The sequence below is a fragment of the Pristis pectinata genome, chromosome 6 (assembly GCF_009764475.1).
Source record: "Pristis pectinata isolate sPriPec2 chromosome 6, sPriPec2.1.pri, whole genome shotgun sequence".
Lineage (NCBI taxonomy): Eukaryota > Metazoa > Chordata > Chondrichthyes > Rhinopristiformes > Pristidae > Pristis > Pristis pectinata.
In genome coordinates this window covers 21418541-21442995 of record NC_067410.1, presented here as the reverse complement: position 1 = coordinate 21442995, position 24455 = coordinate 21418541, and the positions used below count along the sequence as shown (strand labels likewise).

Here is a 24455-nt window from a genome sequence, read left to right as displayed (position 1 = left end):
TAATAAGTTATAAGTTAACTTAAAAGTTATTGATGTCTCCCTAACTGGTGGAGATGTTTAATGGATGTTGTATTCAGGGCGTAATATCATGGAAAGTTTCTTTCAAAATAAATGAGAATCGTTATAGTAGAGGAAGATCAGTTCAAACAACATTGCCACCCCAGTATATAACAATCGGTTTTACGTTTTAACTCTGAGCTTTCACTGTGAATGCTAAATTAACAACATTAACAGGAACAAAATATCCACTCAAATAATCCATACTCATTGCAAACCACGTGTTAATCAGTCGGAAATGATCGGATGCTATCGGGTTTGTCCACACCACACCAATTGTCCGGAATATACGGATTTCACAAACTGGGGCCAGTACTGAAGCTTGGACAATCCTGCCTATAAGGAGGAATTGAAAATGCAGGTTTGTCCGCTGGACTCTGTGGATTTCCAATGTTTTATTTAGCCAACTTTTATTTCCGCTTTATTGGTTTTAGGTCATTACATATAAGCAAAATAAGCGTTTGTAATTTCTGTAAACACTTCGCCCCTGAAATGTAGTCAGTCTGATTGTCAAATGTCTCGATTATGAAACAGACTAAGTATGGGTTTTTTTTGTCTGATGAACTTGAATGGGATAATTGGTTCAAAACAACCGAATTCTTTGGGTGTTTGAACTGAGTTGAATTGCTGCCCAGCAATCCGAGCCCTTTCCTATTCAGGGCAGTTAGTGCTATTTAAATCTATACGGCAGCCACCATCTTCTAGATTGTCCTGTAATGACAGCTCCGCGTACAGTTTGCCGGGGTGCTGAATGAGTGAGCAGCTCATTCAGCCGAACAATATTTGAAAGAGTAGGATCGGCTGGTGACAGAAATATAGAAGGGTAATTTATTAATCCAGACTCAAAATGTGAAGTGGGGGTGGGGGAGGGGATTTAGAAGACTATAAAAATCTAACAAGTGGAAAGGACCCAGCTCGTAGTCAGAGGGCGGCGCGCTGGGCGGTTCAGTCACACAAGTGCCTCAGTCCCCTTTTTTAAAAAAAAATCACACAGGATAAGGAAATCTTTACTTCATAAACTCCTCATCGTTAGCACTAAGTTCTTTGCGGCAAACAACTGTAAAATTCATGTGATAAATCGTCAATGAATGTTTATCTAGGGGAAAGACTCTCTTTAAAAGTCGATAAAGCTGACATAGATCACAATAGCAGCGCTCAATAGCGTGCGCGATACACCAGCGATGAAAATATCTTATTAGATTGTCCTACCCAAATAATTAAAACAAGTTCATATTAAGGTTCCTAATCTTATCTAACTTGTGGGTGCAGGATACTCTGGAGGAAATCCATTGGTGCCTTGCTTGCACTTCAGTTCCGCTTTTAAAAATGGAAACTTGTTAGAATTCTGCACGACCTTCGTTGGCAAACCCCTGGCCCCCACCCCACCCCTCCCCCGGAATAAAAGGTGAGTGTGTACTTTCAAAAGGTATTTTGTGGGTCTGCTGCGTTTTCCGAACGTACACGCCCAAATAGATGAGATAGATATATAGAACCTGGAGGAAGATCCAGGTCTCATTGTGGCGAAAGCCTGCGATCCAGTGCGATCTCTCACCCAGCCGCCCATTTCAATTTGGAAACGCGTGACATGCATACAGATGATGGATAATCTGTAACAAAAAGAGTGCGGGATATCAATTCTCCACTGGGATTTACAATTTACGACGGTTTTACTTTGAGTGCACTGTGACTGAGTTCACAAGGGTTGGCTTGTCTCTGAATACCTTGGACTGTCTCTGCCTGGGACTCCAATCAGCACGGGAGGAATCGCAGCCCACCGCACAAAAATACTCCTCAGCATGAACCGAAAAACCAGGCGCTGGCTCTTTCATATTTTCCTCTGCGTGGGAATCGTGTACCTTAAAATAGGGTAAGTGGCTTTCGGGGAAAGTTTGCCTTGCCCAGACGTGCCAGTGTTTTTCATTGCAAGCTTTGACGGCGTGATTATGTTTTTGTGTTTATAATAACAATGCCTGCTGTGTGATTGGGATGGTTAACTCTTCAACACTATCGAGCAGTGTTTCGCTTGCCTAATGCTCGTTAGCTGCAAGTGAGGGTGGCGGGGAATGAGGTGGGGAGGGGAGTGTATTCTATCGCAAATGAATGGAAGCATATCTGTGCAAATCTAATTGTAAATTCAGCGCTTAAATGTAGCAGGAAAAGTGGATAGACACCTGTGTTGCTGCGTTGCCGTAGAACACTGGAGGGCAAAACAATGTTAGCATTTTATATCACAGAAAGGCAAAATGGAGCAAAAAAAGTGTACCGTGTTGCAGAATCCATTCTGGGCTCAAACTTTACCAGGTGTTATAGTTTATAGAGTATATTGGAACGGATCAATCTCAAGCAGAATAAAGTAGGAATAGCTGGCGGGATCCCTTTGGTCACTTTAGCCTTTCTGAAAAATATAATGTTTGTGGGGTAGCAAGTGATCAGGAAAGGCTGCTGCTTTCCCCGATGATCTGGTTCGGGTGCTGCCGACCCCGACCCACATAACTCGAGAATGGAGACTCGGCTCCAACGGAGGACAATGGGACGGCTGTGGTTTACACAGTCGCCGGTGCCATAGTTCAATCAGTATGTGCAGATGAGAACCTTCTGCCACCCACATCTAACCCGACTGTTTCCCGCTTTGACCGTGGGGTTCACCGATGCACCTCGAGTAACACAGCCTTCCAAACACGGGAGCATAAACTATATGCATAAGGAAAGGTAAAGGGGGAGCGAATGGATGAAACAAGTGCCACAAGAGTTCCTCCAGCATTTTGTGTGTTGCTCCACAACCGCTCCATTACAGTCCAGTATCATTCCAATCAATCCACCAGCTAAATTTGTTTTACATTCAATACATTGATAGGTACACAGGTACGTTTTATTTGAATCGTGGTGCGTCTTGATGCACAGGTTACTTTCAACCACGTTGCATGCTTCATGTTCAGTGAGCTGCATAACTTGCCCTTCAAATGTAATGTATTGTTTACGGATGTATATTTCAGTATATTTTTCGTACACGGTTTCCATAATCTCGGTAATTGCGTTGGTTCGCCTTTTGCTTCACAGTGCGGACATAGTTACCATTCCTAAAATGAATGGAGGCTCCAAACTACTAGAGTTCATCAATTGACCCTTCAATTGCAAATTCTCAGAAGATGGTCAGATCAATCCCAACAAACACAGCAGTGGGAATAAGGGACGACCATAGTTAGAAAGGAGGATTTGAAAGTCAATAATAATGCTGTTCAAAATTACGTTGTCTAATTCTTGCGATGTTCAACTTTGATCGCCTTCAGGCAAAGTTAAGAAAATGCTGTCTAAATCTACCTGAACCCATGAAAATGAGAAAAAATCTTTTAAAATGGCATTGTGCAAGTTACCGGGAAAAATTCCGAGGATTTTGGAGGGCCCTGTTGTACTTGTGGTGTGAAATACGTGTTTGAGGTTAATAAATATCTGTCGTGTTGCTTTCTCATTCAATGTGTGCTTATATTTGCCACAGCGGATTCTCATCGGTGGTGGCGCTGGGAGCGAACATAATCTGCAGCAAGATTCCGGGACTGGCGCCCCGTCAGCGGGCGATCTGTCAGAGCCGCCCCGATGCCATTATCGTCATCGGAGAAGGGGCTCAGATGGGAATCAACGAGTGTCAATTCCAGTTCCGATACGGTCGGTGGAACTGCTCTGCACTCGGCGAAAGAACTGTCTTTGGCAAGGAGCTCAGAGTGGGTACGTTAGTTAATGTAAAATCAGCTATCGGTTCCAATCTGTCACTATCTGATATAAGACCATTGGCATGTAAATATAACCTTGTGCCAAATATACAGGCAAGATTCCTTAAAAAATAGCTATACAAGCTCGAATCTTTGGTCAATTTAAATACCTGGAATAGGTTAAATGAAAGAATCACAATCTAAAACCAGAAACAGGAAAATGTGAAATACATTTAGAACTTTGAGCAAAACATCATAATTCCGGTTTATTACAATTTTGAACAAGCATGGGCCCACAGATCTTGTGGTTGTCACTGTAACAGTCAGTATTTGTTCAAGAGGCCATCAGAGAAACTGGCAAAATGGCAACTTGCCTTGGTTCTGTTTTAATTAAGAAATCTTATCTAATGTTAATAATGTAGTTTGTACAGTTCTTTCATCTGTAGGGATCCAAGATTTGCATGTTTTGGATTTCTCTGAATCAAAACAATCAAGAGGTTATTTCCACCTTACTTCCCACAGGTGTACATCTTTTCTATTGTAGTTAAGTTGCTTTGATGGTTCATAAATAGTGCCTCACTCTTCAGTCACTTTAACCAAGTTCATTCAAACAGTAGTCCTACTCTCCTACCCTTGGCTGTGATTCAACAGGACTGGCTTGTTTCTTGGTTACAGCACACACAGGTTATCAGTCATTTTAGTCGGGGCAGTTTATTAAAATCATTGTCAAACTTCAGAGTTCTCCACAGGTACAGAATAGTTGTTCTTTGAAACACCTGGTGATTATTGACTTTTAGGTGCATAAAGCACTGAACTTATCAAATTTGACTTCAAAGAAGTTAAGGTGTAACATTTGCTACCGTCCTTAACCTATTTAACTGAGCAAGTCATCATCCATTACGAATCATACAGCCATTGTTTCAGTATGCATGGCTTATCTTGCATTTTAACCATGCCAAATAAAGGGTGCAATTGTAAATCACATGTTCTGTTTCTATATATCTAGTTTATACCCCCACAGTTTATGTTTCTGTATAAATATTTCTAATCTCATTGGCACAGACTCAAGCAGCACAGCAGCAAACTATTATTTCTCATACAGTTATTTCCTACTAAAGATAGAATTCATTCAGAATGTAAAAAAGGGAGTGGCACAAACAACAACATAACAGAGAAACATTTTCCAATAATTCAAATCATGGGCCATTATGCAATACTAACTGCAGAGGTTATTGCTCTGGGGAAGACTGAGGTGGCTTCCCCCAGCTTATTCCTAAATCTGCAAATATGATTCTGTCATCTGTGACATTCCTCCTAGAGTTCACGCCTTTTGAATTTTATTCAGATGTGAAATATTCAGTTAAAATACATTTAATGCACAATCACTGTAATTTCACAATTGTGGCTAAGAAGTCAAATGACAACAATCAAGGCCACACCTTGGCATTTAGTACTTCATTGATGAGTGTGTAACCCATTTAAAGTGCTAAGCATACTAGTATATAGAAAAAAGACCTTTACAAAAGGAAGTCACAATAAATGGAAGAAACCATCTTTGACAGAGAAATATATGTCAGAGATAGTCTATCAAATTAGATGTATGTTCTGTGCCTGATGATGTGCTGGAACAGGCAATAACTATAAAGCTTAGGCAAAAAGTAATCTTGAATCCATTTTTTAAACATGAAATTAATGTCAGTTTCTTGAAACCATTTGCTGCTGGCATAATTAAAGTCGTTTAATTCCTTTATTTGATAAATGCAAAATTGTTAAGCATTATGCACATTATCACATAATTCATTATGTCATTTTGGATTTTGGCAGACATCAAGCAAACTGTGATTTTAATTTGATATATTTATGGAGATTTAACAACTTCACCTCTGCCAAGTATTATTTTATAGAGTAAAACTTAGCACAATACCTTAATGTGTGTCTGATTGTAAAACATAAAATGCTATTATTATCACTGGTCTATCAGCATATTAATAATTGTGCCCAAATGTCTTGATTTCAGGAAGCAGAGAAGCAGCCTTCACTTATGCTATTATTGCTGCTGGAGTAGCTCATGCTATCACTGCGGCATGCACCCAGGGAAACCTGAGTGACTGTGGCTGTGACAAAGAAAAGCAGGGTCACTACAATCAGGAAGAAGGCTGGAAATGGGGAGGCTGTTCTGCAGACATCAGATATGGAATAGGATTCTCCAAGGTGTTTGTGGATGCAAGAGAAATCAAACAAAATGCCAGGACTCTTATGAACCTGCACAACAATGAGGCAGGGCGAAAGGTAAGAATTATAGCTGCTCATCTTAAATGGAAATTGTTACTGTATGTATATATTCTAATTACTGATTTTTTAAATGACTGAAGTAATGAAATAATAGGTTACAAAATTTAGGTATTTCCCAAATATCATCATCAATGACATAGCATATGCAAAGCTCCATTATCCAAGGTAAACAGATTTTGCTAAAATGATACACGTAGAGCCATTTTAAAAGGCTTTTTACTTTAGTCTGGAATTCTGGAACACATCTGTTCCTTATGTTTCAAGGAGCTGCATTGCATAATTAATTACAACCAATCATACAGGGCAGAGAAAATGTTAAAGGTGATTTATTGCTGAATGCATTGCAGATAACTCCGAAGTTGCTAAGGATATTTTCAAGTATTCAATATTATATTTTCTTGCTGTAACAGAGATAGCATAGGGTAGAAATAATTTTAAGATGAAGATAGTATATCATCACATGGAGGCATTTTCATGGTTTCATTTCAAATTACCAAGTAGTATTTAAGCATGATGAGTTAATAGCATTTTCACAAACTTGATGCATTTTAAGAGCTGAACTCCTAAGATAGTTTCTGATCTTTGAAACTTTGCAATTTTGTCTCCTTAATTAGATTTGGGTGGGCTGATTGGATATGGAATGCCTGTTGCTGCTTCAGACATTGCTTACAAGCTAGCATCATTTCTGAAGATGGCATTAGGCTACCAAGCTGCGAATGTACAGCGATACAAAGTAACGTGGTTGCTTTGATTGATTTTCACTGACACCAGTTGATTTTACAACCTTTTATTCCTTGTGCTTCATCAGTCTGGGACATGTATAAATACCAACAGAGACACTCAATCTAATGGTGCATTTATTTTGAGCTGGGCTTGTAGACTTTCATATTCAAGGTACTGAAATAACAATTCCTCTTTAAATGAAATGCTGATTCACAGATTATAAAGAATATTTTGAATCAAAATATATTTTAGATGAAGTAGTTATTACTTTATAAGTACCCAGTAGAGAAAATTTCATGGTAATTTCCACATAGATGGATATATTACCATCATCATAGAAAAAAATAAACAATCCTTTCATATTTTGGGAGTGGGAGGAATTAGCAAAGCCTCTCATTTTATCACAATGATATTTAATACAAGTGGAACAATGATGAATAGGAATGTGAGCATATTGAATGTATAAAAGTCACATGAAAAATAAGAATTTCAAAATGCCAGATTTGAAAGCAAATATCTTACCAAAATTCAAAGTAATTACTCTGTAAACTGATAACACAAGTCATTTAATGTGTGGTCAGAGGAAAAATTGTTTATCCATCATTCCATATTCTCAACCATAACAACCATGTTTTCTAATTGAATATATCATAAACCATTATTTCAACATTTTTCACCTTAAAATAATTAAAATTAAATTGTGAATGCCTTAGGGTGCTATGGTATCACCTTTCGCTGACCATATAATTTGCTTCCACAACTACTTTATAGCAATATCATAATATCATGTTCCACAGTGACATAACACAACAGCACACAATTTTTACTTTCCAAACATTCTTGTCTTTGAGGAAGTGACATTCCAAGTATACACTGCAAAACAGTTATTTAAGCCATAAAGTCTTCAATACAGCTTTGTATGATAACTATTAAACTTAAGGCAAAACTTTGTTCAGGAAACGACTGAAACACCAAGTATAGTTGGTGAACTGATATTGACTAGAGAGATGCATGATGAAATTAGCCCCTACTACTCAGTATCTAGCTAAAATACAATGCTAGCTCTTCAATTTCACAGATAACTAAACTGAAAAGCTAAGATTACTTGGTGGGGCTGATGAAGCAGAAGAACATTGAAAAAATTAAAGATTCAGTCAAACAATGGCAAAAGAAATTAAAAAGATACAAGTGTCAAAGTCTTTTATGGCATGCAATTAATTAAAGTGTATTCATATTCAAATGAACTAGCTAAAAAGGGCACAACCTGGGACCGATGATAAATTTAACACATAGTCATTGCAGCAACAAACAAAGCAATTGGAATGCTGAGCTCTCGTTCCAACTCAGCAGAGATTAATTCTGAGGTTGTCGCACTATATAGACCTCTGGTCAGGCTGCACTCTGAGTCCTGCAGTCAGTTTGAATCATTGAGATGCAAGGGAATCATTCAAGCTCTGAAGGGAACACAGAGTAGGGCCATGATGCTGACTCCTCTCATCAAAGACCGATGTGGGTGTTGCTGGCAGGGCCAGCATTCATTGGCCATCTTTAATCCTTGAGAAAGTGATGATGAAGGTACTCCTGCAGTGCTGTTACGTAGGGAGAAAAGGCGAGAAAAAAACTGGTCTATCCTTGAAAGAAAGTAAAAGACATTGAACTTTCTAAAATGTGCTACAATGATTAGCTCACAGCATTATTTCAAAATAAATTAAGACTGCAGGCTTTGGGGCATGGGTATAATGTAGGTTCAAGGTTAAAAAAGTTAGGAAAAACCTATGCAAACAAAGAATGGTGGATACGCAGAGAAGAGAGAGCAATGGAGGAAAAAATATTTGAAATACTCAAAGCACTTAACTGTTGTGATTCTGATGCATATCGTTCCAAAGGAAAAAGAAATCAATGAAATAAATCATCTCCCTCATTTGTTCCCATGTTTAATGTTATTGTGAAAATAACACAATGTTGCATCCACTGTAATTTTGCCATTATAGTACAACGTTAATTACAGTAAAATATTTTATTCCTAATTTGTAAATAATTACCCCAATTTTCTCACAGAGTCTACAAGGATGACCACATGGAAAATCATAATGTACTGTTTTGATGGGAAAGTTCTTTCCTCAGTGTTGTCTGTTTCTCTGATATACTAGTTCTCAGAGTCCTTAGGTATTAATTAGTTATATTATGAGTTATGAAACCTAATAGTATTAAATTAATGTAATCATCCCGAAGCCCCTATTCATCCAAATACATTATAGAAATTGGGACCTTAAGACAAAGTTAAAGATGAACGTTTAGACTTCTGTACACTCCAGCCATATATTAATTGTTTGGATGCAATACTGGTATTTTGTTTTGCTGATGATAGAAGATTGTGGGCCCTTGGACATTTACTAATGCAGGCAAGAAACTGGCTTGGCCCTTATGGTCTGTAATCATTCAGAGGTGCACAGCCTGCTTATATGTCCATCCATAGCAACAACCCCTTCAGAACTCATTTAGCCCAAACTGACAGGATTTTATGATGCATAAATATATAAAATGTTGGTTGCCTTCTTGGATTCTGCTGCATTAATGAGCAGCTTCTATATCTTATCCATTCCTTTGTTATTATGTAGCGGCCTCTGGCCATTCAAGTTTCTGTCAAGTTTTCTGTGTTTTTTGCTGATATGAAGCTGGATACTGAACAGAAGGAGGAGATCTGTCTGTCAGAGATCCTTAGGCTTTGGAGGCAATCATTGTAAGGATCTTGGGACGTACTTTTGTGCCTTAGAGGTAGCAGTGGATTTGAAAGCAATAGAATATTCTTTGAATGATGTGGAATTTATCAAACAGCTGCAAAAACATGCTGACCTGAAGCTTTCTGGGATATCAAGTTATTTTATTGATACCATTCTTGGTGCAGCTAGCCAAGAGCTAACAAGACAGGAGCAAAGGCTAGTATAGATGAGAAACAGCTTCAACAAGGTTTATGGAGATCTTTTTATAGTCAGATAATCTTTTCAGAATGGGATGACCTTTTCAGAATGTCAAATGAAGAGTGGATTGTTAAGGAAACAGTGTGCTCTGATTTCCTATCTCACACAATAATCATTCATATTGATTCCTGATGATAGCTCTGAAATTTGGGATGTTTGGGCCTGTGATTTTCACTAACGTGTTAGCCACCCAACTTCCCATCCTAGATATCACAATAGCAAGCAGTATTAAAAATATTGTCATCCCTCTCTCCTCAAAATATATAGGCATTGTGTCCTTCAAAAATATCATTCCATCAACAACTTCTTAAACATACTGCCTCTCACATTCATTTAGCCTCTTCAACCACTCCACCTGAATTTCTTTAAACAGGTTTTCAACCCTCGACAATACTAAGATAGTCTCATTAAAATTAGATATTAAAAAAAAGAGATTTTCAGTAACCCTGGCAAGAGTGCATCATCCTTCCATGTCCTCCTAAACCTGTAAACTTTGACATGCTCCTCCATTGTTTGACTTGATCAATTTGCCCTTTCTCCTATCTAAATGTAATAATAAGGGAACTCTGACTTCCCTTATTACCTCATCTTTCAACATTGGGCATAATAATCCAACCTTTCCTTTCATTTCCTCACTGTCGCATTTGACCCTGAACTAATGTTCTGACCCCAAAGTTCTCTCCATCCCAAAGACTGTTTATTTCCATCTCCATAAGATGCTTTCATCCTCAATGTTTCTTCCCCACTTATGTTTTTCACATATCAGCCTGTCCTTGCTGATCTACATTGGTCCTTTATCCTCCAGTACTTTGATCTTAAATTACTAATTATTGTGCTTCCATTGCCTCATTCCTCAAATTCTCTGGGACACAGTCTTTATATCTAGAAGCTGCTGAGCTTTCCATTCTTTAACTCCAGTGTTGTATTTATGCATCTCCCTTTGTCCCAAGATTGGTAGCCATTTTTTTTAGTTATCTTGCCTCCATGTCCAATTATCCTTTCTAACACCTTCGACCTCATCCTATAGCTGTTGTTCTTAACAATCCCTCTTTGATGAAACTTTCGTCATCCCTTCTAATATCGCTTTGTTTGGCTCAGTGTCTTTTTTCCCCACCTATGAAGTGCCTAGGTGTTGTTTTTCTGCTCTAAAAAGTAAATATCTAAATGAGTTGTTGCTGAGAAATTGCTGTTGCTTTAGTTGTGTCCATGGATTTTTACCAATCCATAGGAATTTTAAAAAAAATTGAGGCCCCTGAATTATTGTACCTGAATATGGACGGACTGCACCTGGAAGAGGCAGAAGAGATAAGGGAATATATTCATCTTTATTGTACTTACCTTTCTCACTATTGATGTGGGTAAGTTTCATCTCGTGCACAGCTGTATACACATAGTGGATGGGGAATTGTTTTGTCTAAATGGGAGCAAGTTTGGGACTAAATTCCTGTCTCAGTTGACAAGCAAAGAAAGAATTTTGCTTCACTCTTGGTCTTAATGGAAGGGTTAACTTCCTGCTTCTTCTGGCCAAGGTTTTCTGATTGGCTTATAAAGTACAAGATACAATTAGAAGAAACTAATATGACATTATTGTTTGTCTTTGTCATTTTTTATACACTTTGATAGTTTAATTATGTCTTGTATGACATTGACAAAATTCTTACATCAGAGGATTTCCCATGATGTTCATTCAGAGCCAGATAATGTGTCGCTATTGGCTGCTTATCAACCATTGCGTTATTAAGGTCATTGCTTTGTGGTGATTGAATAGTTTTTTTTACAACATTTGAGAATATTGGCAACACTTTTGAAAATACATTATACAAATGTGTCCTATTGCCAATCAGATTGTAAATCATGCATTAATAGTTGTCAAGAGCATGTTTTACAATGAAACAAATTTGATGCTACAGTATATACTAAAAGGTTTACAGGGAAATTGTTCCAGATTATACATGAGTAGGAGGATGGAGTAGCACTAAGGGTGAGGTGAGGTGATAAAATCTCAATGCACTGAGAGGGTGGTCCAAGAGGTTTGAGAAGATTAGCAGCCATGGGGAAGGCATGGGAAGGTAGGAGAGTTGTGGAAATATTGGTGAGATGACAGTCCTTTGATGTTGGAGCACTGATGCTGGGTTCTGTGTTTAACGGGGTGATTTGAGGCACAAATGGGAGAGGTGGTTTGGAACCCCAAGGTCTATTTTCAGAAAGGGCTGTTGTTGGTTGAGTGCTGGAAGGGGAGTTTAGAAGGAGCGAGATGGCGTTGAAAATAAATTGGGTGCAAGATATTCAAGGTCAGGATCCAGAAACTGGTTCTATCCACAGCAACAATTTCCATTTACATAGTTACAATGACCCAAGATACCATGCCCAGGAATGCTACTGATCTAACAACTGATTCCAGCCCATTGAAAAAGACATTAAGGCAGATAATCAAAAACTTTCCAAAGAGATGGGTTCGAAGGAGGAAAGAAGTAGAGAGGTAGAAAGGAATTCCAAAGCTGAGGATCTTGTCATTGGAAATATCTTTGTCAGTGATGGAACACTTAAAAAAAGTAGTGAAGGAGTACAGGTTCTCAGAGGGTGTACTGAGAATGGAAGGAGACAAACCATTGAGTCATTAAGTTCAAAAGATCAATATACTTTTGCTCTGTTGCCAAAGACACAGTAGCAAGAGATGACAAGAAGGATTGGAAAAGTGGAAAGGTACCTAGCTCAGGGAGGAATTAGATACGGGAAGATAATAGGATGGCAAATGAAGGGTTAACTATGAAGAAAATTCCAATAGCAGTGAGTGTGAGAGATTGTAGAGTAAAGCAAGAGCGGAAAACAGGGAGTGAGGTATGGGAAGCAGATGATCATGGTAAAATGGCAAATGTGCTAGGAGATAACCAGAAAATTGGAAAATATACTGTTGCTAAGAGTGGAGCAGAATGAGAAGAAGCTAAAGGAATATTATAGACTTCATGAATCCTTTGTTCTCCCCATAAATGAGCAGCAAAAGTTATTGGATAATTAAAGGGGATACTGAACTTGAGCCTTACTAAATACAGAGTACCCTGCGATAAATAATGGGAAAACCACAGTATATGGACATGGCTAGAGTAAAGGATAGTATGTGTATGACAAAACTCTGGTAAATTATTCTAATTTCAAATAAATAGTAGTATTTATGGTACACAGAAAATACTTAAAGTACAATGATTAGGGTAAACCCACAGTAAAGGATGATGAAAACACTCACAGCAAATGGTGGTAACTTAGTTGCAAATTACACTAAAGGTGCAGTAAAAGTATCATAAATAATAAAGTAATGGATAATAGTGCTGTAAATGACATTGGAAGTGCAGTAGATGATTTTAAAAATGCTTTAAATGATTTTAAGTCAGGCATAATGCTGTAAATAATCATTACACAGACAATTTGCAGTGAGTCATGAAAAATGCAGACTTAATAATACAAGTGAAATGAATTATAGCAAATTACAAGAAAAAATAGTTAAAGTTCATTAAATAACACTAAAGTGTTAAAGAACACTATAGATATGACTAGTGTTCAGGGTGTGGCAGGGAGTGGTGGACATATTCTAGGCAGAACGAGAGATAGTGCTAAGTACACAGATACATCATTGAGCATCACAACAGCTTGTCACAAGGCTCTCAGTGTCAGGAGGAGGATATGGGGTTGAGGAGGTGAAGAGATGTTGAGGACCCTTGGATTCTAAAAGTTGCAGCAAAGTTACCACCATCTGCTGCAATGTTTGTCATCTTCCCAAGTTTCTTAGAATCTAGAAAGGTCTCAGCTGATGGGAAAGCAGTAAATGTCACATATGTATTCAAGAAAGGAAGATGAGAAAAATGGGAAATTATAGGTCAGATAGTCTAATACCAATTGTCCTGAAAATGTCGTAATCCATTACCATTAGACTGGTTACAAAAGTATAACATGTTTGGGCAAAGTGAATACAGTCTTATGAAAGGGAAACTGTGTTTAACATTTTTTGAAGAGTTATTTGAAGATGTAGCTAGCAGGATATATAAAAGGCAACAGTGGATGTAGTGTCTTTGGATTTCCAATGGCATTTGATAAGGTGCCACATAAAAGTTTACTACATAAGGACTCATAGGGTTGAAAGGAATATATTAACATTAAAAGAGGATTAGTTAATAGAAAAAAAATGTGTACAGAATATATGGGTCATTTTCAAGTTGAGAAACTGTAACTGCTGGGATGACTCATGATCAGTGCTCAGTTTCAGCCATTAACAGTCTATATTAACGGCTGAGATAAAGGGACCAAACGTAATGCATTCAAATTTGCTGATGATGCATGGATTGATGAGAATGCAAGTTGTGAGCAAAAAGTAAAAGCCTAAAAAAAACCAATCACACAGTCCTGGAGAAATTAATGCATCGTGCAATTGTAAATAGGTTTCACCTGGATTAGAATGCAATAGCAACCATTTCTCTATCTGCATTAGCAAAATTGATTTGTTTCCAGATTGAAATCTGCATTCAGTGACAATAACAGTACAACTCCATTTTCTAGCAAGATATTGAGCCACATTGGTCAAAAAAAGATTGTCATTCACAGACTAACCAGCTTTTACTAATGCTTTTGCTCTGTGCTCCAAGATTTAAAGGCACATTCACATTCAACTTTTATTCTTTGCCAGTTTTGCTTCTTGGCACTCTGGAGTCTGCCTGCTGTCAAATCAATACTGAACCTTCCCTTACTCCCATTTCTACATTTAGAAAATACTTGCTATGGTCATTTCCCAGGTGTTACCACTCTTATTGCTGGAAGACTTAAAGCATTAGAGGAACCACAGGAAATCAGGCACTGGGACCACATGGAAGAAAGTGTGGAGGGGCTTGTCGCAGAAGATCTTACCTAACCAGGATTTGCAGGGACCCATGCCCATATCTAGACTTCTCTGAGAAGCAATGCCTGTGCAGGCTATGCTTCAATGAGACATTCACCCTTGAGATCTGTGCCTTTCTGTGTCCTCAAATACAGGTTCACATAAGAGCGGGGACTGCTCTGACAGGCAAGGCCAAAGACACTGTCACTTTCAGGATCATTCCTAGCCGTTGCTTCTGATCTATGCCAAATTTCATTGATTGCTGCTCAGCAAGTTTTTAGGGAGGTCACACCTTCTTTCATGTGATCCCAGTGCCTGATTTCCTGTGGCTCCTCTAATGCTTTAAGCCTTCCAGCAATAAGAGTGGTAACACCTGGTAAATGACCATGGCAAGTATTTTCTAAATCCAAAAATGGGAGTAAAGGAGGCTCATGGAGGGAGGACTTCATACACTTTTCCTTTAGCCCAGAGGCTGAGCCAGAGAGTCAGAGCAGGCAAATGGTCTTGCCAGCATCAATGCTTTTGCAATATCCAGCAATCACTGATTGAGCCATTCATGCTCCCCCAATAACTGTAAGGAATCCATTTATCCAATATGCAGCTTGTGGCTGACCATCAGAGTGACATTCTCATGGTCAATTCACATGCCTTAGCTCCTTCATTCTAAGATAGCCACAGTTATTGCCTTTCAAAAGTCACACTGCCCAAGCATGCAGGATTAAGAGAAACCTTTTCTTGAAATGGCGTCTCACTCCTCTATGAGATCCAGACATTGCAAATGAGTGATAATGAAAATGGCATCAACACAAGAAGCTGAATGAAGATCGCTATTGGCCTCCTCAATGTGAGATTTTGCTGTTTGCATAACCACGGGGATTTGCTATGGTATTCACTAGCCTTGATCTCCTGCTTTGTGGTTATCCCTTACTTACTCCACAATTTAGCTACCCAGTGTATACAACCCTTTCCTGAGGATGTACATCTAGTGGAAAAGCAGGGGGGAGGCAGGACGAGCAGGTTGAGGAAGAGGATGAAATCTACCATGAGGATGAAGGTTGTCCACATCAGCAGTCTCAACTCCATGAGTGCAATGGCAAGGATGCAGTGGGGAGCCCAATCCTGCAAGTGCTGGGAAAAGATTTCTTGGGGACATAGATTTAGGGTGAGAGGGGAAAGATTTAAAAGGGACGGTTTTTCACGCAGAGGGTGGTGAGTATATGGAACGAGCTGCCAGAGGAAATGGATTAGGCATGTACAATAGAATTATTTAAGAAGCACTTGGATAGGGATATGTAGGAGAGGGGCTTAGAGGGATATGGGCTGAACACAGAAAATTGAGACTAGATGGGTGGTCAGCATGGTTGGCATGGACTTGTTAGGCCGAAGGGCCTGTATCTGTGCTGTATTGCTCTATGACTAAGGCAAAAGCATCAAACATATGCTAAATATCTTCATTTAATAGATTACAAATTCTGCATACTATTCATTGTCATTCATTCATCTTCAAGCACTTAACTAGTCGACCACAAATTCATGAATATGGAAAATATATAAAGGAACAGAAGCAGAAAATGTTGGAAATACTCAGCAAATCAGGCAGCATCAGTAGAGAGATACAGTTTATGTTTCAGGTCATGGGCTCATGATCATGATTCCTGATTTATAGCATCTGCAGTAATTTGCCAAAAGATATAGAGTCTATTTGCAACTGTACACTTTCCCAGAAGGTGCCTCTAACTCTCTTGCACAGGTCTGTATCTCAGGCATACAGATTGAAACCAACTCATCAAAAAATGTCATCGATTGCTGAATTGTTCATAGCTTGACCTTGGTCCACTACGGGCCACTTTGTGAAGGTTGTTGAAATATTTGCATTCAATTACATCTAACTGAACAAATATCTCCTGCTGATCATATAATTAACCTTACTAGTACCCTCACAGCTAACTAGTTCTTCCATTAACCAACTTTCCTCAAGGACCACAGAAGTCAGCTATCTGAATCACATCCTATCCTTTTGACTCTGTGAAAATCAGAAGTGCAAGTTAATCAATGAGTTTTGATGTAGTACAATTTCAGGAAAAATGGGTTAGTAAAAGTTGGTAGTTCTCTGAGTAAATAAGTTCTTACTTAGTCACAGAACAACCAACTTTTACTGACCTTTTTTTCCCCCTGAAATTGAACTATTTAGAAAGTGAACATTTAAACTTGGACCTCACTGAGATTGGTGATCTCCTGCAACTTCAAACACAGTCTGGATGACTTTTCCCATTGAATTCAAAGTCACAGTCACTCTCAGCTTCCTAGCTCAAGTATCATTCCAGTTTGCTGCTGACCTCTGCCACATCTCAGTGTTTGCTTGTCACTGCTGTGTTATAGAGATCATCCAAACTCCCTACTCAAGGAGAGAAGACTTCATGAACTTGCCATTCAGTCCACAGGAGCAGGCACTGTGGGCACAGGAACTTGCTTGCATTGCAGACTTCCTCAAAGTGCAGACTTCCTCAAAGTGCGGGCATCCAGAGATAACACTATTCGTAGACCTCTCTGGCAATCTTGTCTGGAGAGCCTGGTTATATGCCTGGAGAGTCTCCATGCCATCCTTGCACAAATAACATATCTCTTACAGGCACTGTTCCCTCACCAGCCTGTTTAGGTCCCTTTGAATGTGTCCTCCTCCATCCCACAAGAGGCATTCTCCCATTGCTTCCCAGCAATCACAGCATCCATTCATTAAGTAGCATCACCGGCCCTGTAACCAGAATGGTGCTGGTTGTATTGTGGCATGTCACTTAAAGGGCTGGCTGTAGAGGTTGCACTTACGAGACTATGTGCCAGTGCCAGAGAGAACTCAACAGAAACTGACACAGCACAGTATTACACAAGGAAACTCCACAGCACCCATTTCATAATTGAAATTCTTGATTTTAATGGAATTTTTACAAACAGCATTAGTCTGACCTACAACACTATTTTAATGCCATTAAAAAGCTAATACTTCTGTGCCAGGATATCTTGCTACAATTGAACAGGAAATTGGTGAGCCCACATCTGGAATATTAAATATACTTTTGGGGTCTTTATTCAAGGAAATATATACTTGTTTTGGGTGCAGTGCAGTGAAAGCTCACTAGACAGATTCCTGGAATTAAAAGGGTTGTTCTATGAGAAAACATTAAACAGAATGGATCTATACTCTCTTTGGTTTAGAGGAATGCAAGATGATATCATTGAATTATATAAAAAATTCTTAGGAGAATTACAAGGTAGCAGATATTTCTCATGTTCAGATTTAGAAACTAGGGGCATGGGGGATCACTTAAACTTGAGATAAAGAGGAATATGTCCTCTAAGAGCATTGTGAATCTTTATGTGGAAGCATTTTATTGATTCTACAATGGTGCAGAAAAAAAGTTATTTATTAGTGATAAATAACTAATCCCATGTCATTTATTTAAGTTATTCAAGTTATATATAAATAAATAACCTGAGATTAATGAGTTTGGGTGTATTAGATTAACTTGGATACAGCAGCGAGGGAAAATTAGACTGAAGTTCCAAAAAACAGCCTAATCACTTTTCTATCCACTAACTTAATAACTACAATTAGAGGCTTTCCAGCCACATGTTCTTCTGTGCCTTCTTCAGATAATTCTATAGGTTCAGTTTAACAGTTGGAAGATACACCTTAGGTTTTAAGAGGATCTTGAATGCAAATGGAATTAGAACCTGAGTCATCTACTTCTGTCCAAACTTTTAAAGATACTGACCCATTGGTGGATGTTTTAGGAAATGATGCTGAGGATTGGAACTCCCTTGATATTCAAGGGGTAATTTTTGAGTAGTTAGCTGGAGACTAGTAAGGGAAGGACGCTGAGGCTGGGTGGTGAGGGAGGATTTGGAGAATTTGGTCTAATTGGAAATTTTGTTGTATTTATCCTAACTTTATTTTGCCAATGTTAATTACTTTGAGAAGAACAAATTACAGTAAATATAAAATATATGTCAAGAATAAAGCAATAATAGTATCATTGAGTTGATCATGCTGGATCCATCCTGCTCTTCAGAGTCAATGTCCACCATCCCCACCCACGAGCATTTAGCCCCTCTGGATATGGAGGGCTAATCTCAATGTCCCCCACACACTGGTGAGCTTGAATTGAATGCTGATTAAGGTTCAGGCTCAGGCCCTAGCAGGCTTTGAAAGAACGCAAAATCGGGAATGAGCCTCACCTTATGTCCAACCCACGACTTAACTTTAGCAGTTTTTAAATGTCTTTGAAAATCTGAGACATCAAAATCTTAAAATTTAAGTAAATAATTAAAACATACAAATAAATTGAAATTAATTAGTTAATTAAGAACACATTTAAAAATAATTAATAACATTAAACTCAAGTAAAATCATTAAAAAGCTTACACCTGCCTCCTAATCCACAAGTTTACAATCTCCCTTGAACTGAATCTGCTCTTACACTAGGTCTGACCTGATGTAGGATCATAGAGGCAATTCCTCAATGTAATGTTGGGGAATCTCAATAAGACTGGTGCTCAACTTTGTGTGGACTTCACCGACAAAGAGGAATGACACATCCCCTTCATCAATTAGCAAGTCTCAGACTCATGGAAGGTCTGTGTAAGTCTGGAATATACCACCACTGGAATGGCTGAACATCAGTAATTCCAAAGGGAACTGTTGGTGACAGCCATGGAGACATGTTCCATAAGCATATTGATCCAGAATTCACAGTCAGTGGTGAGTGGCCCATGCTCACCACTGAGCTCTGATATAAGATTTATTTCATGTGGTTTCCTCAGTGGGAAATTGCGGGTTCCTTCCCTTGCAGCAATTTCCTGTGTGTCAACAGGACCTTCCTTCTGTGCTCGAATGGTAATGTGTGGGTAGGAATAAGCCCCACCCACAAATTGGATATGAAGACCTTGACAGCTCAGACCTCCTCCAGCATGGTCAGATTTCAAAGCTGCTAAAAACTCTCATACAAAAATTATTAAAAAAGAATTATTCAAACTATAAAAGCTTTTACAATTAAAGACAGGGAAAAATACTTAAAATAAAACAATTAAAAAATAACAAATACTTACATTAGTCCTTTGCAGCTATTCCCCTCCATTGAAATTAATGCCAGGACTAATATCAACATGTCGCACATTAGTCACCACATGTGACATCAAACAAAAACATGACCAAGCACACAGGCAGATAGACTTGGTCAGATATGGAAAATGTGTTCAAAGAAAAAACACTATGGAACATGATGTGGTTGGCATTTCAAAGACTCGCAAAGGCACAGAAGGCTACAAGCCAAGTGCTGGAAGATGGGATTAATGCAGGTAGGTGCCAAAAATAGTCAATGGTGGGCTGAATGGCCTGTTCCATGCTGTATTACTCTGACTCTAAACCTGGGAAGATTAAAAGCTATGGAACCAAAAACAAGAGGACAACTGGGAATGGAGGAGCAGGAATATGGCTAAATGGTGTAACCACACAGTGGAAGGAGAGTAGCTAGTAAAGGTGGAAAGGCAGCAGAATAACAAATGATGTGAGGCTTTGATATGAGATGTCCATTGACTTGTTGATAGCAGTGATATAGTAGGTGAGTGTGTAAGTGCAGACATCAATGTGTTGTGCCCTCCCCCCACCCACGTTCCTAAAATAGAGAGAGTATTCACTTTTCTTACTTAGAATTGGATTAAGCATTCCCAATACATGGAAAGATCTTGAGTAAATGATTCTGGGCTAGAAATTACTCAACATGTAAAAACTAGACTGTAGCGCCACTGCACAGATGAACCATACTTGCTTTAATTGCAGCTGCATGACTGCAATATTCCAAAGCATGCAGGTAATTAATTAGAATTGCAAATTATGAGCTTTGTGCACACAATTAGACATGTTCAGCCTAAAGTTGGCTAAGTGCAAATTTGCCTCCACTGAACCACTTCTCAAACTACTCAGGCCACATTGGGGCAGATTTGCCCTCAAATGTAGAATGTGTGGCAGGGCCTGGCACCAGACACCTTCAACAATTGATCAGGCAGGCTGCTGCTAACCTGGACATTCACAGCAAATAACCACACCCCCTCATGACTCACCACTATCCATCGCCACCCTCAACACCCAGAAAAAAGAAACATTTAAAGAAAATGGACAATGACAAAACAATCCTAGAGGAAGGAAGTGGCACTCTGCTGCTGGACTCCCTGGCAGCATCCCAGGTATAGATATGCTCTTCAACAAATCTGGCACCCACCTACATCCACTATATATGCTATTCATAAGAGCGTTCTTAATTGTGCACTGCACGTTGATTGACATCACGGTATAAGTACAGCAAGCTCCACACATAAACATATCATATGCACAGGGGACTGTACCAATATTTTCAAAAGTGTTTGCTCACATGGATTTTATCTGAAACCCAATTGATATATGCAAACAGAAAATTGAACTTCCAGACCCCTTGTTGAAGGAATATATGCACCTCAGACTTGTGCAAGACCTACATTGAGGTGAACTTTCCATAATCCATACCTGGCTTCTAAATTGAGCCACCTATTATTGCAAAACATGGTTAAGGTTTGTACGTTGCCATCGGAAAAAGAAACGACTGGCTAATCAAAGCCAAAAGTCAAACGAGCCAGTTCCTAATTCACCAAGTAAATATGTTTATTTTCATCGTGGGGTGTATGCCTAGCAATGGTTTGATTTAGTCATTCATTTTATCCTGGATGGAACAAAGGCATCAAATACCAACATTGCCACAAAACTAACTGAAATGCTGGAAACTGCACTAAAGTTGTTAATAGATAAATAACCATTGCCCAGGTACTTCCATTAACAGTCTGTTTGTAAATGTTAATGCTGTCATCCTGAATTTTGACAGCATCTCAGCATTTTCTGATACTTCAGCTGAATTGTAAAAGTTGAATCCTTGAAGATCAATTGATTCTGGTATCTAGTTTTCTGTAACATATTGACCTATACCACTTATATAATCTCATCACCGTTCCAGCCAGACTCTTACGTAATAGGTACATTTAAGATTCTTATAAATTGGAGCAAGTACAAAAAATAGCTGATATTTTTATTGTGGGTTTGGTCATATGTATTGCATTTCCTTCATTCCAGATCCTTGGAGAAAATATGAAATTGGAATGCAAATGCCATGGGGTGTCTGGATCTTGCACCACTAAAACATGTTGGACAATGCTTCCCAAGTTCAGAGAACTGGGCTACATCCTGAAAGAGAAGTACAATGAAGCAGTTCAGGTTGAACCAGTAAGGACGCACCGAAACAAGCGGCCAGTCTTCTTGAAGATTAAAAAGCCACTTTCATATCGGAAACCTATGGTCACAGACTTGGTGTATATTGAGAAATCTCCTAACTACTGCGAAGAAGATCCAGTCACTGGAAGTGTTGGCACACAAGGGAGAATGTGTAACAAGACATCTTCGCAAAATAACAGTTGCGACTTGATGTGCTGCGGACGAGGATACAATACTCATCAGTATTCCAGAGTCTGGCAGTGCAATTGCAAATTCCACTGGTGCTGCTATGTTAAATGCAACACCTGCAGTGAAAGAACAGAAGTTTATACATGTAAATGAAATTGAATCTTTTATAGGGAGGAGAGTCATAACTCCAAAGGAAATACTCCTACGTTTGCACATCATCTCAACCTAGTGGCTGTGAGTTTGCAAATATTGTCTCGCTCTCTTATAGAATGCAAAATGCTTGAGGATCCCTGTCCAGTAATATTGCCAGATTCACAAGCCTATCTGGATTACAAAGAGATAAAGCACCTATTGCCATCTCCAATAAATATTTCAGACAGAATTTAAATACTTAAAAACCTATTTCAATTAGTCCATTGAAATGAATCCAGATCTGAAAAGAAAATGGCACAAAGTTAAGAGCCACAGTGAAATCAGCAGTAGCTTGGCTTCAACATAAACCTTTAAAATATGGACAATAAATAGGACACAGTTGACAATGCCCCTGTGAGACTTCTGCTGAGAGTGTGGATTATGCAGATTTAGGTTTCTGCATTTGTGAAAAGCTTCTGCTTGTCTTGCCTGTCTGGATCTCACAGGATTGGCTTCAGCAAGTATTACTGTTTTCAGTTTCCCATAGACACCGACTTATCAGCTTTTTTCTTTTCTGTCACATTTTTTCACAGCCATTAAGAACACCATGGTGGACTGAGGGTGGGGTGGGGGTAGGGTGACTTGGACAGAATGACCGACTACACCATTAATAAATAGTAATGACAATATTTAACAATATATATAGAGAAAAGAAAAACTAATATTAATTTATTTAAAAAGAACTCTGCTTAACTTGGGACATTTCTACAAAGAAAGAGGTTTACTCTCTTTGTGAAATAATTTCTTTAGATACAGCAAGAATTGGATTTGTTTGGCTGTATATATTAGATTTTTGCTCAGATATTTCTAATAGTTGTATATGCAGGACCATTCTGTGTTCTGCACCATTGGTTTTTACTGACAGAAGCAGGCATCTTTTGTAAATCTTCTGCTGTTTGGCTGCTAGTTGTCTGGAACATCAAACTGGATGTGATCATTTTAAACTCCTACAAACAAAAACTTGATTATTTTCCACTTTGAAACATCAACTAATTATAAACCATTTGAACTAAAGCAAATTTGATACTCCAGACAAACCCCATCTTATGGAAAAAGGAACCATAGGTTAAAAGAATATATTTTGTAAAAGACTATTTTTATATGAATATTTTATTTATACTGTTTCTGCTTGTATAACTCTATAACCAGTACTTTTCTTAAAACATGCATAAAAGCTGTGATTGATTGTAATAGATCTGAGAGAATTTAACAGCATTAAGACTGATTAGTTTATGGACAGAACAGCAACTGGCTGGAGAAATTCAGATTCAAATGGTAGATGCATCAAAATGCACAAACGAACTTTCTTAGGTTAGCTCTGTTGGGATGTGTGTGTACAAACTGGCTCATTATTGCATTTCAAACTGCAGAATATGCAAAACAAGAACAGGGTATGTAGCATCAATTTTGTTAGTTGGCTTGAATTCATGATTGGTATTAACTGGATACTCATTTATCCCTTTCAGAAAAAAAAATTGAAATTGCTTCCCGCATGCGTCAGTCATTAAAATGTGGGGTTATGACTAGCAAATGTGCTGTGTGTGCTTTGAGATAAAGCTCCATATTGTGGAAGTGTCAGATTGATTTTGTCATTAGCAAGCTTCAGACTGTGACTGTACAAACTAGAACTATACACAATGTCTGATTCACACAGATGACAGACAGAGCTGTTATCTATAACAACAATGAAAAGTGGTCTATTTCTTTCATAAAGAATGCTGAGAGTTCAAGAAGGTTTCATTACCAAGAATACACTCAATGTTTGTAGTACTTTACATCACAGGTAAATATTGTATGTTTTTTCAAGCGTACCGCAGCTAATTTGTCATTAAACTTTAAAACTAAATTATATTTTACCAAAAGTACATAAAAATTGCTGCATTTTCTGCAGCTCAGAAACATAGAACACAATCCTATCAGTTTTTGTAAAATGTTCACTTTTCTCAAACAATTCACGTGCCTGCCTCAAAAATATTTGCAAGGTTTTTTGATGTTCAATTTTTAGATTGTTTCCTGGGGAACATATCTTAGGTATACCTAATCATCTTACTACAACTGAACATTCAATTTTGATAGCTGTCTGTTGTTGAAAAGGGAAATGCAATATCTTTGCACATCTTTGAAAAATTAATAATTACAAAATAATTCTCAAATGTGTAATCCTGTTGACC

General features: G+C 38.4%; 1 protein-coding gene across 1 annotated transcript; it reads left to right on the top strand.

The window, feature by feature from the left end:
* The first annotated feature begins 1784 nt into the window (after positions 1 to 1784).
* On the top strand, positions 1785 to 23856 carry wnt7aa (wingless-type MMTV integration site family, member 7Aa). Its single transcript, XM_052017663.1, has 4 exons — positions 1785 to 1924; positions 3551 to 3777; positions 5779 to 6050; positions 21766 to 23856. The coding sequence occupies exons 1-4, from the start codon at positions 1854 to 1856 to the stop codon at positions 22243 to 22245; spliced, it is 1050 nt and encodes a 349-aa protein (XP_051873623.1). The 5' UTR covers positions 1785 to 1853; the 3' UTR covers positions 22246 to 23856.
* Positions 23857 to 24455: the final 599 nt, after the last annotated feature.

Coding starts and splice junctions, on each gene's coding strand:
- wnt7aa (XM_052017663.1), top strand. CDS start 1,854: ATGAACCGAAAAACCAGGCGCTGGCTCTTTCATATTTTCCTCTGCGTG. Junction 1,925..3,550: donor ATCGTGTACCTTAAAATAGG/GTAAGTGGCTTT, acceptor TATTTGCCACAG/CGGATTCTCATCGGTGGTGG. Junction 6,051..21,765: donor ACAATGAGGCAGGGCGAAAG/GTAAGAATTATA, acceptor CCTTCATTCCAG/ATCCTTGGAGAAAATATGAA.